The following is a 12236-nucleotide window of genomic DNA, read 5'->3' as shown; positions in this document are numbered from 1 at the left end:
GGTCTGTAAAATTATTTCACTTTCAAGAATTACAGTGGTTGAGCAGTTTCTTCATTGGATGAGTACCAACAGAAAGGATAACAGCAAGAGAGCCAGCAGGTCTGGGACACATTAGAAGAAAGATGCAAGCCAGGACTTTTCAGAAACATGAATGATAAAATTGACTGCAAAAGCACTTTTGCCTTCTTTAAGACAGGATAAAAAGTATCAGTGCCAATATAACAAAACAATAGGTCACGGTGAAAGCTCATTATCTTCTGCAGGTGCCCCAGAGATTTTCATTCCTATCAAAAACCCCATCTTCTAAACTAATTTATATCTCAGAAGATATACCCTTTGCATTCATATATTTATGAATTCATAATAGAATAATATTTTTAGAATAATATTTCATTATTCTTCATTTCTAGTGTAAAAATTTGCATCCAAATACTTTAAAATTTTTCGCTGTGAAAATCTGGTCTCCCTAGAGTGGGTTCTTCAAACTCTCCTAATTCTCCATTTATGCTTTTGATTGAATATTAAGGCACCAAGTTTCTGTTTCACAACAAGACTTAATTTTGGCACATAACAAAATACATTTATAAAAATACAGTTCTTAGTACTTTTTGTAACAAAGGCAGAAAAATACACCGACCAAAACCACAAAACTATCTTCCATTAAAAAAATCACTGCCATTATGTCCTTACATTTGTACACAGTTTTGACTATATATATATAGTCCTTCCACTATGGTTTTGTTTTTACTCATTGAGACAAAGACATAGTATGATTGTCAGCCTCACATAATACTCATTTACACCTATGTAATAGCTGAAGCACAGGAAAATAATAACTCCAACTGCGAACTTTCATGCATACATTTTTAAAATCTGTGCTAATTCTGACTGTTGAACCTATTTATTTAAAGAAAACTATCCAAAGAAAGCTTTTGGCCCACCATGCTGCTGGACCAAACAATGTTGAGAAAAACAACAACCCTGTGAAAAATGGATCTGTTGAAAAACACCACCAAAACACAGCATTTGAGAATTCCAAACTGTATAGCTTATTAAATGTTTTTATAAATAAAAAGGCATATGGTATCATATAATACACTTTACAGTATACTTCAGACACCCTTTTTTCACGGGTGCTAAAGTACTATCACTATCATGGTTGTCGACACACCTATGACACTGAATGCAAAAATTTTCATAGGAAGATGTAAAAGGCAAGTCAAAGTAAAATTATGTTCTTCCTTTCCCTCCCTCACCACAAATAAAAATTAGTTGTACCTTCTGGTAGAGAGATGCTATATTACTGCTTACCAATTAATTGAAAAAGCAAGAGACTTCTTCAGTTTTCACTTTCATGATAGTAAACATTGGCACAGCACTAACTTCTAACAGTTCCAGAATGAATTGCAAAACAGCATGGTATTTTACATATCAAAATATTCATTCTTAATCTCTTCCCCTCTCCCCCCATCCCCCAAGTATTCTTACTCTGAAAAATTTAATGATTTAGCAGAATTTGAAAGCAGAAGGTTTAAAAAAGTGATAAAGGGGGTGCAGAAATTAGCAGAGGTGGCACTACCTGAAAGCTCATCAGAAAGGGGAGTGAGAACAATATCAGGCAAGAAGGGTTTGGAAGTATGGATCAGAACAGGAGCACTTTTAGCACTGCGTATATAGGCCGATGGCAGAGCACATTCACCAATGGATCGGCTTCTCATGGCTTTAAAAAGGAAAAGAAAGAAGTGGGGAAGGAAAAAAGAAGAGTGACTATAATGAAAGGCCTGTGTCACAGAAAAAGCAGCAACAGAGAAAACAAAGATAAAAAGGAAGAAAATTCAAAAATTAAAACATTTCAGCACGGCAGATATTGGCAGAGCTGTAAGAAAGAAAAAAAAAATCAGTGGACACATAAGACATTTTGAGTTTTTAACTTTTATGTAAAGCAGCAATAATGCCTTTATTATGACAATTACAGAGATTTTGCATTCAAAAATCAAGAAACTAATTAACAAGTTTTTTCCCATTGCATCAGGGGTTGAAAAATCAAGGTGAAAGTCACTCCACACACACTCAGAACTTGGAATTTTTTTTAACAGAAAAAGCAACTTACACTACATCTGCATTTTTTCTAATTTCCTTTTGTTTACTCCTGAAAAGTCATCTCTGAATTTTATACATATCCATATTCTTGAATTCATGATTCTCCAAAAGAGATTCAAAATCATAAGGAGAAAATGACCAGTTCTGTATGGAGAAATTTGCAATACAACTTGTTATAGTTCCAAATTAAAAATGAAGTGACTCAAGTGAAATGGTTTGACAACAAAAAGCATTGTTTCTTATCCAACAGGTCTGGCTTTTAGTTGATATTTTACAAATCTTGCTAAACTGATAATTCACATTTTCATATCTCACATCCTGCTGACAGCCCTACAGAATGGAAAACTTATGTAAGAATCATGGCATCAGGATCAGGGTTATATCTGCAGCTTTTCTAATAAATTTTAAATGAATCTTTATAATATTTATTTTACTTTGTTATAGGAAGACATAGCAAGAACTGATACTGCGCTCAATCTCAAAGTACACTTGAAGTTCTTCGAAAAGCAATATTCATTGCTTCAATCAGCTTTCTTTTCAAACTGTTGCAAATTTGATACCTTGCTTTGAAATAGTAACTGATAAAGTTCTTTTAAGGAAATTTCAGTGCATCTTACCTAAATAATGTCAGTGCAATATTTAATCAGTCTCTTAACTTTTCTATACATACTTTCAAAACAACATGAAATATAGACTTAAAATCTCAGTGCTCCTGGTCTGTATGAGAATCAGAAGAACATGAATGGAGGGCAGTGAAAGTTGAGCACATCACACTTCTAAATCAGGTTAAAAAATTGTCCCTAAGAGCAACATGCAGATAACTTGTGTAGGTCAACGTATACAAGGTAGAAAATACACTTGACAAATGCAGCACAATTTAAATGTAGTCTTAATGTCAGTTTGAAAAAACAATTCAGAAGGACAGATGCTTTTAGACTGAAGCAATTTTTGATTAAACTTAGTTTATAAGACAGAAAACAATTTTTTTTTAAGGCAATTATGTGTATCGCTTTAACATCTCTGTTTAAGAGATACAATAATATAATTCAGGATACAGTGACAGATGCATTACATTCATCATTGTGCCATTGTAAAATGAATTTAGGCAAGAGAAAAAACTAACATGATACACAGTAAATCTTAAGGGTCTTTCACAATCTAAATGATTCTATGATTCTAAATAAAGCAAGTTTCTGAGATTCGATACTGTGCGGATTACAGACCTTAACCTAAAGTGTCCCTTGTAATTTAACTGGATCTTTTCCTACATATTACATTAACAGTAGCAAGGGTGGTAGGGGCAGAGCAACCAATTTACAAATTAGAAGGTGGAAATTTGACAGAAACTTTTGAAGGAAAAATTGCAGTGTATTATTATTATTGAAAGATGATGTAAAAGGAAAGTGTTATCTCAATAACTTATTATTTTAAGTAAGATGCAACACATTCAGTTAAGTAGTTAAGTAGAGGCACACAATACCAGAAGGTGGACTAAATATTTGACAGTTTATAATCTTCCACTGTTGTCTATAGACAAAGGCAGAACAATAGATTAGTAAATTCTTTCTGATCCAGTATTTTTATAGCACCAGAATCTGTTGCCTAAGACACAAGTTCTGTATCTAGCCCTGCAGAAGATTTTTCAACCCATATGCATATCATTTTTAAAGGCCCTTTTCCAAAAATTACTTTACATAAGTTCAGGCTAAAAATGTACACACTGCATATCAGAAAAGCTGTGATTTTTATTTGAGTAACACACACATACACACATATTTGGTGCAGCAATAAATGTGTGCTGGCATGAGGATGGCTCAAAAAATAGAGGTGCACAGATGTACACAGTATGTGTACAATAAAATAGATGAAAAAGAAACCCCAGCTTCTTCTTACCATAAAACATTCAACATGCATATCCCCCCTATTCAGATATAAAAGAATGTATTACTCTTGATCAAAGGAAGTATACTACATATCAGATACCATGCAACGTATCTGAGGTCTAACACCAGAATTAGCTGTGGAGCTAAGGTTAAACTAAAGGAGAAGGTCTGCCTAGCAAAATGTTCTACAGAAAATTTTACTTATTGTGACTATAAACTACTATTTTTATTATGTTACCCTTTGATAACTGGCACAGATCAAGAAGCATCCAAACAGCTTTTAGCATACCTGAGAGACAATAACAAGCGACTATTTGGAGACAGTGAAGAGATATGTTTTTGTAACATATACTTCAGAAACATTTGTAAAAAACGGAGGAGTTTGGGATTCTGATTCTGGCAACTCTTTTCGGGCTTTTCATCTTTTAAAAGTGTCCTACTAATACTGTGATGCTTGTCCACAGATGGTATTCTAAAAATATGAATAGAGCTGAAATTTTAACTAGTTACAGTACTACAAACTTGGCTTATTAATATCAAATATGTAAGATAATTGGAGGAAAGGAACAAAACCATAGAAGCTGAAATACAATGAAACTAAAATCAGGTTAGTTTGCTGCTAGCGAGGTCAATATACAGCTTGATTAGGATAAATTTTAGTCATTTTAGGGCTAACATCATATAAATAGCCATTTTTCAAATAGCAGCAAAACAAAACCACTAATAAATTGACCAAACTACATAACCTTCTGACAGAACGTCTGAAATATTAACAATTTGGGAAGAAGAAATTTTAACATGAGCTTTACCTTGTTAAGGCAATTGAGATTTAAAACAAAAACATCACAACAGTTAATCACAAGACTATCTACAGAGAAACAGAAATTACATTTAAAGTATCTGTGATCCATAAAGAAAACTAGTCAAACAAAGTGGTTTCAGCATGAGATGCAGCAAAAGCTGTGTAGCATCTGAATGCATGAAAAAGACAGGAAATATTTTAGTAGTAACTTTAATTTTCTCACATCTATACTGCTTATAGGATAATTAACTCTCCCACACCAACAAAAGCCTCATGAAAAAACAAATTTTTTAAATGGAGAATGTTGAAGAATATTCAAGTAAAAAACTCTGACATGAAAAAATTAACTGTAAATAAGTTTTGGGAAAAAAAAACCAAACCCAATGTTCATTTCTGAAAAGTTAACATAATTATATATTTAACTGCCAATACGCATCTCCAGTTTTTAAAACTGTGTCAGAATACACCTGCTTCCAAGAAGCATCAGTGAAGCAACAACACACAATGACCGAAGCCACTACAATTACAGAAATAGTAAAAAAACAAGACATATTCCTTAAAAGGTTTTTCTTTTAAATAAAAATAGAAAAATCAGCTTAACTTTCCTTCACATAAGGAACAGCACTGGGATTAGCAAGATGAGACAACAGACTAAAGAAATTTGTAGTCCAGTTCCTGTTAAGATATTCTAAGCAAATCATACGAACATAAACTGAGTCTTGAGCAATTCACCTAAAGCACTGTTTAGCATCACTCATTTCTAATACACCAAAGAGTATCCACAAGTAATGAAGTTGAGAAATAGATGACTTCAGAAATGGACAACTGCATGCATTTCTGTCAATCTTTCATTAATGCTTTTATAAAGATTCAGGTTATAGTAAAAGACAACACATTTAATAAACTACACAGACACATACACATTTCTCACACTTTTCTTTGCACAGCTGAAAAATACGCACCCTATTTTGGTCACAGTTCATGAAAACATGCTCTTAAAAAGCCTTCTATTACCCACCTATCCATATCACTGATCAAACCATTCCAGCTGTTTCTTTTCCATATACATAAAACAGTATTTTTTGTCCAGTCCAGCTTAAGTATTTGATCAAACTCATTAAAAATGAATATATCAACTGTGTTACTTTCATTTGCAGTTACTATAATTCTAGTAACCACAGCTATTCAGCTACCCTAAAAGCAAGTAAGTCTGCCTAAGTTACACATTTAACTCTTAGAGATAATATACTTTTGTGGAAAGAAGTTACCCACTTTGCTACCAAGGTCAGTCATCAATTCCTCACCCTTTCTCAAATGCCACTTATATCAGGTTTTACAGATACATACCAACTGTCTTCTGACGAACTATGCTCCTTGCCTTTTCTGTTCCTGGAGAGCCAGTGGTTGTAGCACTGCGCTGCCTCATTGGTGCTTGTCCAGGTTGATCACGGCTCCAGCCTCTGGAAAAGGACTTATCAACAGAAGATTTTGGGAATTCATGCCCAACTCCTGCCAAAAAAAGATTTGCAAATCTATTCACTTCTATTCTGGCATCATCAGATTTTGTAGTTAAATTCTGAAAAGTTTTAAAGCTGGACAGAATAAATTATATTATCAAAGCAAGTATGATTTCAAATCTATACATCTCATTACTGGTTTTTAAATATATAAACCCACTAGCCAGTATTAACACTGAGAGATAGCCAAACATTTTCGTAAGTGTTGGTGCTATTAAACTATTGTGATTTTCTTTTCTGACCAGTCAAGTGCAAAACCACAAGAAAACTGGGTTTATAAAGGTTGTAGCCTGATAAGACATGTAGCTACAGAAATTTTCCTTTGCTGTACTTGTTAGAAATGACACAGAAAATCATACGTTATAGACCGTCAATATTGTGGTTTTCTTCTAAATGATTTTGTGACATTTGAGGAATATGAAATAAAGATGATAAAATGAAATGCAAAAGCAAAAAAAATGGGATGATGGGCTCAGAGAACAATGTTCTTTGGAAATTCACAAAAAATGCTATACTAAGATCAAGAAAAGATGGAACAAATTCACATTTGACATTTATACTGAAGTAAATAAAGGAAGTATCAAAGAAAAATGTGTGTAAAAAAGAAAGTGAACTAAAGAATATGTGCATTGCATTTCCTTATCCACACAGAACTCATATAATCCAAAATTATTTTTGATAAACAATTACAGTAATTGAAAATGCATATTCTTGGAAAGTTAGCCTGAGTACAACCTGTTCATTATTATTAGCAAACTAACAGGGCCAAAGGAATTTGGCATAATTTGTATTATATTTTTTACTTCCAAAGCTGGATTTAACTCTGCCACTCACATTTAACAACAGAGGCTTTCTCTAGAACTCTGATTACCAAAGACTAACACAAACTTATGTCATGTGGCCCTGTATGAGTGATATGGCAGATTCAAAGTGTTTTTTTAAGCATATATTCAAGTAACTATACACATTCTTATCCAACATCAGACTTTAAAAAAAAAAACAAACAGACAAACCCCCAAAAAAAACAACAAAGAACCTAACAAAAAAAACCCCACCCAAACAAAAAAACACAACCTGTTACTTTTGCAAGAAAAATAATCAAGCTGTATAGTAGGAAAACAAAGATGAATGGTCTGGAACAACCTCTCAGGGTCAACTACAGACAAATGTATTTTTGTCCGGTTGTCACACACCAGAACAACAAAAGTGTGAATAATGCCTCTGCCCAAGATGAACAAAAATAGGAACACCCTCTTTAAGAGAGGGAATCCACATTGATTACTGCTCACTGACAAACCAAATGATACCAATAGGAAGTCTTTTCCCTGTGGTTTAACTGGAGAACTACATCAATCAGAACACAGAAGGATAAACAGTAAACTAAAACTTTTTTCCCCATCTTACTCAGCTTAAATCTAATCCTGCCTCTCACCATTACATCTCAAAGCACTTTTTAAAGGAGACCAGTGTCATTACCCATTATTTACAGAAGTGGAAAAAAAGTAAGAGGTGATTGTCAATGGTCCCTTGCAGAGAGTCAGTCTCTGATCTGGGAAGAGAATCCAGGTTTTGCAACTCTCAATCCAGCCCTCCAGGACCTCCTGTCCTTTACCAATTCCAGAACTGTATCATTATAAGCAAGAAGCCACCTCCTCTCCCCATATCATGTCCTGCAGAGCATTTTCTGCATAGCTTAGGAATCAATTTAAAAACTGGTAGCATTCACATGGATTTTTTTAAGAGTATCCTTTCTCTTAAATAATCCAACAAGGTCACTTAAGCAAAACCCATCTTCACCATGGCTTAGTGATGAACTGGTATCCAAACAAAACTATGCTCACTTTAACACTTCATCTTGGATTTCAGGATCAATATTCCAGTGGTGATTGCAACAGCCACTTGCTAGCTAACTTTTACCAGATGTGTAACCTTTGTTACTTTCAAGAAGCTATGATTGGGACTCAACTATTTAATTGCTCTGATAAAATAAGAAAGGCATAACCTACTACAGTGTAACATTTTAAGTTAAACTCAACAGGTTTTTTTTCTTTTAAAAAACTACATTCCATATGTGGCTACTTGCAGGACTGACTCAACATGAGAATTTTGTGGTGGTTCTAAGAAGCAGCCTTATTATAAGGTAACTGGGTTATTTCAGGTAATGCCTATTTAGGTATACTAAAAACACTAGACCAAAATTATGCTGTAGCCAACATCTTATCACCCCAGCTGAAATTGAACTGATGTGTATACAGTGTTGTCTTACCTTTGCCTTTGTGTTTTTTCTGCTTCTGCTCACTTAATTTATCCAACGGCAGGTCACTGAGGTCCAGGCTGTACAAGTTTCTAGCTAATACTTTAGTTAGTGTCTCCATTGTCAGGGACCACTCAGTGGCCAGCTCTTCCCAATATGTCAGTGATGACATTACAGACAGCAAGTCATCCCAAAGCTCTCGAGAGATGTACACATTTAGATTTGCTTTGATCCAAGCTACTATAAGAGTCTAAAAGAATAAAGTGAGAAAAGTTGGGTTCTGAACATAAGATGCCATCAGTCAACTGTTACTGCTTAAAGCTTCCAACTGCCGTCGAGATTTCTAGGTAAACCTGACATTCGTCTCATCACCAGAACACTCAAACTTTTCATGAATTATCAAATGTTATGTTACAATGGGTTTTTGACTTAGATACAGAAACAATGGACTCATAAAAGATCTTTCAGTGTCTTACAAGTTTTGCCTGAGAGTTTTGAAATACTGTCCTCAATTAGTTCTCATAACATTCATATCTTGTGTATCCTTTTTTTTTTTTGTCCACTGAAGAATATGGATACTTCACAGATTCTGTTTACAGAGAAGCCACCACAACAGCACACTGCACCTATAAACTCTGAAAGTATTTGCTCCAGCACACTGTAAGGAATAACGAAATCAGTTTATCAGGCATGGATGGCACAGAAGATTTTGTGTTGACTTGAGCTAACTTTGCAATGGAAGCATGCTAAAACTACACACATCGACAGTTATCCGAACTCAACTAAAGGACATCAATTTTTTAGTTTCACAGTACCCCAAAAGCTATTGTTGTAGTATCATTACATATAGAACAGAAAGCAATAAATGTGGCTAGCTCTTTAACCCACACCATTCACATTATCTGGGTAACATAATCAATGACTTAAGATCACAAACCAGCCAGCAGTGGTTGTTGCATCTAATCTCTTAGTCAAAATTAAGCTGAATTAATTAGAGTGAATTTATGTCTAATTGCCTGGAAAAGAGGTCCTGCAAGTCTTCCAGCTAAAGTGGAGTTTTTTCTTCCTTGGTACTGCAAGAAAGTTTGGGGTGGTATTTTCAGCACAGATTCAGTAACCCTGAGCAGCACAAGAAGCATCTGTTCCCTACAAAACATTTAAATAAAAAAAATAGAGTTAGCGTTTTGTTACACTTCTGTTTATACCAGTATACTTTTGAAGATAACAACCAAGCTTGATTTGCTCAAATACATTCCAAACAGGACACAGTGATTATAAACAGCCTAACTTGGTTCTTGAAGAAGAAATTACGCCAATCTCTTCACACTTGAGAGAGAGAAATCCCTGTCACCCTCTGACACCTTCTACCAGGTCACTCAAGCGCTATCACCTTCAACAGCCGGAAGTTACACACAAAGTTTTAACTATATTTCCAGTCTGATTTTTTTTTTTTTCCCCTCCCTCCCCCGGTATGAATGACATCTTTTGCCAATATTACATCATCATTAATATGCTTCATCTATTATTTTGTGTGGCACTATCTTTGCCATCATAGTCTAGAGTCACTTCTTTACAGTGATGTGAAACTGGGGAATACTAATCTAGTGGAATCTGTTTTCTATTATTACTCCCAATTTCCTAGTGGTTAGCCTTATTTCTTCACAAGAGGAGACAAGTTCATGTCAAATGTAATTCCAGCTCTATTTACCCAGAGTTCAGGAAACACTAGTTACAGACTGAAAGCAAGTCAAATTAAAATGGAATAAATCAGCCAGTTGAAATCCTCTTGCTACTGCTTCCTTGCAATGGAGAATGGTGGCAATATACTACCTCATTAGAAACAACTATTTAAAGGAGTCAGGAAAATAACAAACAGGAACTTGAAAGTGGTGTCTCTTGTACTTGCTAGGTACCCTAAGCACTGGAAAGGAACAAAACAGTATGCTGACTTCTTTATGCAATTACAGATCAAGAGCAAGTCACATCTGATTATAATACTTATCCATGCTTACCTGACAATTTTTTGTTTACTTTTAACTAAGGCTGTGAAGCTTCACCTGTTTGCATATTTTTAGCACTTTGACACATAAGCAAAATGCCCTGGAAAAAAAGTAATCAGTAGCTCCTTAATAGTAGCTGCATATCCTAGTTTACTTCCTTTTTTCACTGAGTGCTAAGCTGCCTCAAACTAACTAGGTGCTTACTACTGGCTTTGACAGAGCAGATAACCTCTTCCCCTGTATTATGTTCTCTGTGATGTTAAAGTCCATGTATTTAATGATTTAGAGAAACCAGTTCACATAATCAATACCACTCTACTGTGTTTAATACCAAGTAAATTTTCACATTTATCTTGTGACCTAATAATCGAAGATAAAAGCATTAGCATTTTACCATGTCTTCTTGTCCATCGTCACTTGGACTACCATGTGACGGTAGATATTAAGAATGCGTTTACACATATCAGTGTGTTCATCCAGCAGAGCTTTTATTTCATTTGCAGGTTCAAGAAAGAATATATTTGAAGAATTTATTATAAAAACCTGTAAGCAGAAAAGAGCGGATGTTGTGAGCTTGAAATACATTTGTGTTTTCAGCAATTCCATTGCTATTAACTAGGAAGAGAAAATCTATGATTTACAGAAAAGACTGCATATGCAATCAGAAGTAAATATGTAAATCTGTTAGCTTGATATGGTGATAAAGCAACAGTATGATGGATTTTTTCCCCATTTTCTTCTACAAACCATATTCGCGTATTTTTGCTTTCACAGGCAGATGGTACAAACTACTCAATACAATTATTTTAATACGATGGACAAAAATGGCCGAGTAAAGAAGTCCACTGCACAAAAGTTCCACCTGGAAGCCAGAAACTGACTAAAATAACATATACTAAAATACCTGAAATAGTCCTGGCACAAAGCATGTGCTTTAGCATGACAAGGCCTGTATTTTTCTGGGAAACTAAAGCATTCATCCCACTGTGATCAGTAAGGCTTACCAAAAGTAGGAAACAGGATACCTCCCCAAAGTGGCTGACTTCAGTGGACAGTGAATTAAGGCTTTCAGAAAGAAAATGATAAAAACAAAGTAGGCAAGGACACTGCAGGAGTTACAGGAGCTACTACTGAAGTGTTGTTATATTTTTATGTAAGTTTAGGAAGCATTTGAATCACAGTGAGCCCTAGATCTTAAATTATCATATTCGTCTTTCTTAATGCACATCAACAGGATGTGCATGGGTTCAACACTGGTTCTGCAGCTGTAATTTCCCTCTACTGAGAGCTTTGAATTTTAGTAATTAAAACTCAATAGTACACAGTTTCACATTCACTAGCCTCAGCTAATGAACCTACTCTAAGTACCTAAATATGTTGTCTATACAAGAATTAAAAGGGAAGAAAATTCAAGACAAAAGTCTTGGATTTTTGATCACAGAAAAAGTCTAATGTGGTTCCCAGCCAGGAAACCTCTCAAAATCAGATACGGTACTGTCTTAGAATGATGCCTTGACCCCATTTCAGGCTAAAGAAGGTACCTAGTGGTCAAATGAACCTTTGCCTAAAAAAGTTCAACATGGAAAAATCTCTCAGACATTCTCAGATGTGTAAACACTAGTGATACACTGCAAACAGATTAAGATGCTTCTCACTGTTTCTTTTCTCATAAAAACGTCA

The 12236-nt window shown here is 34.7% G+C and overlaps 1 protein-coding gene across 3 annotated transcripts in view; it reads right to left on the bottom strand.

The window, feature by feature from the left end:
- The window catches only part of RALGAPA1 (Ral GTPase activating protein catalytic subunit alpha 1), a 129548-nt gene that overhangs the window by 86406 nt on the left and 30906 nt on the right, over window positions 1-12236 (bottom strand). For 2 of the 3 annotated variants that reach the window (XM_057428634.1, XM_057428636.1), the window contains exons 13-16: window positions 10951-11099; window positions 9573-9702; window positions 8569-8806; window positions 6133-6294 (exon numbers count right to left, since the gene is read on the bottom strand). In XM_057428634.1, coding sequence (XP_057284617.1) covers window positions 6133-6294; window positions 8569-8806; window positions 9573-9702; window positions 10951-11099 — 679 coding nt within the window. Of the gene's footprint in view, window positions 1-1579; window positions 1721-6132; window positions 6295-8568; window positions 8807-9572; window positions 9703-10950; window positions 11100-12236 lie in introns of all 3 variants that reach the window. The other variant, XM_057428635.1, reaches the window with a different exon arrangement.

Source organism: Pezoporus wallicus, unplaced genomic scaffold, assembly GCF_028554395.1.
Source record: "Pezoporus wallicus isolate ANWC-B61680 ecotype Strahan unplaced genomic scaffold, APGP_CSIRO_Pwel_v1 contig_3486, whole genome shotgun sequence".
Lineage (NCBI taxonomy): Eukaryota > Metazoa > Chordata > Aves > Psittaciformes > Psittacidae > Pezoporus > Pezoporus wallicus.
Note: the sequence above shows the minus strand (reverse complement) of the source record. Positions and strands in the feature narration are given on the sequence as shown.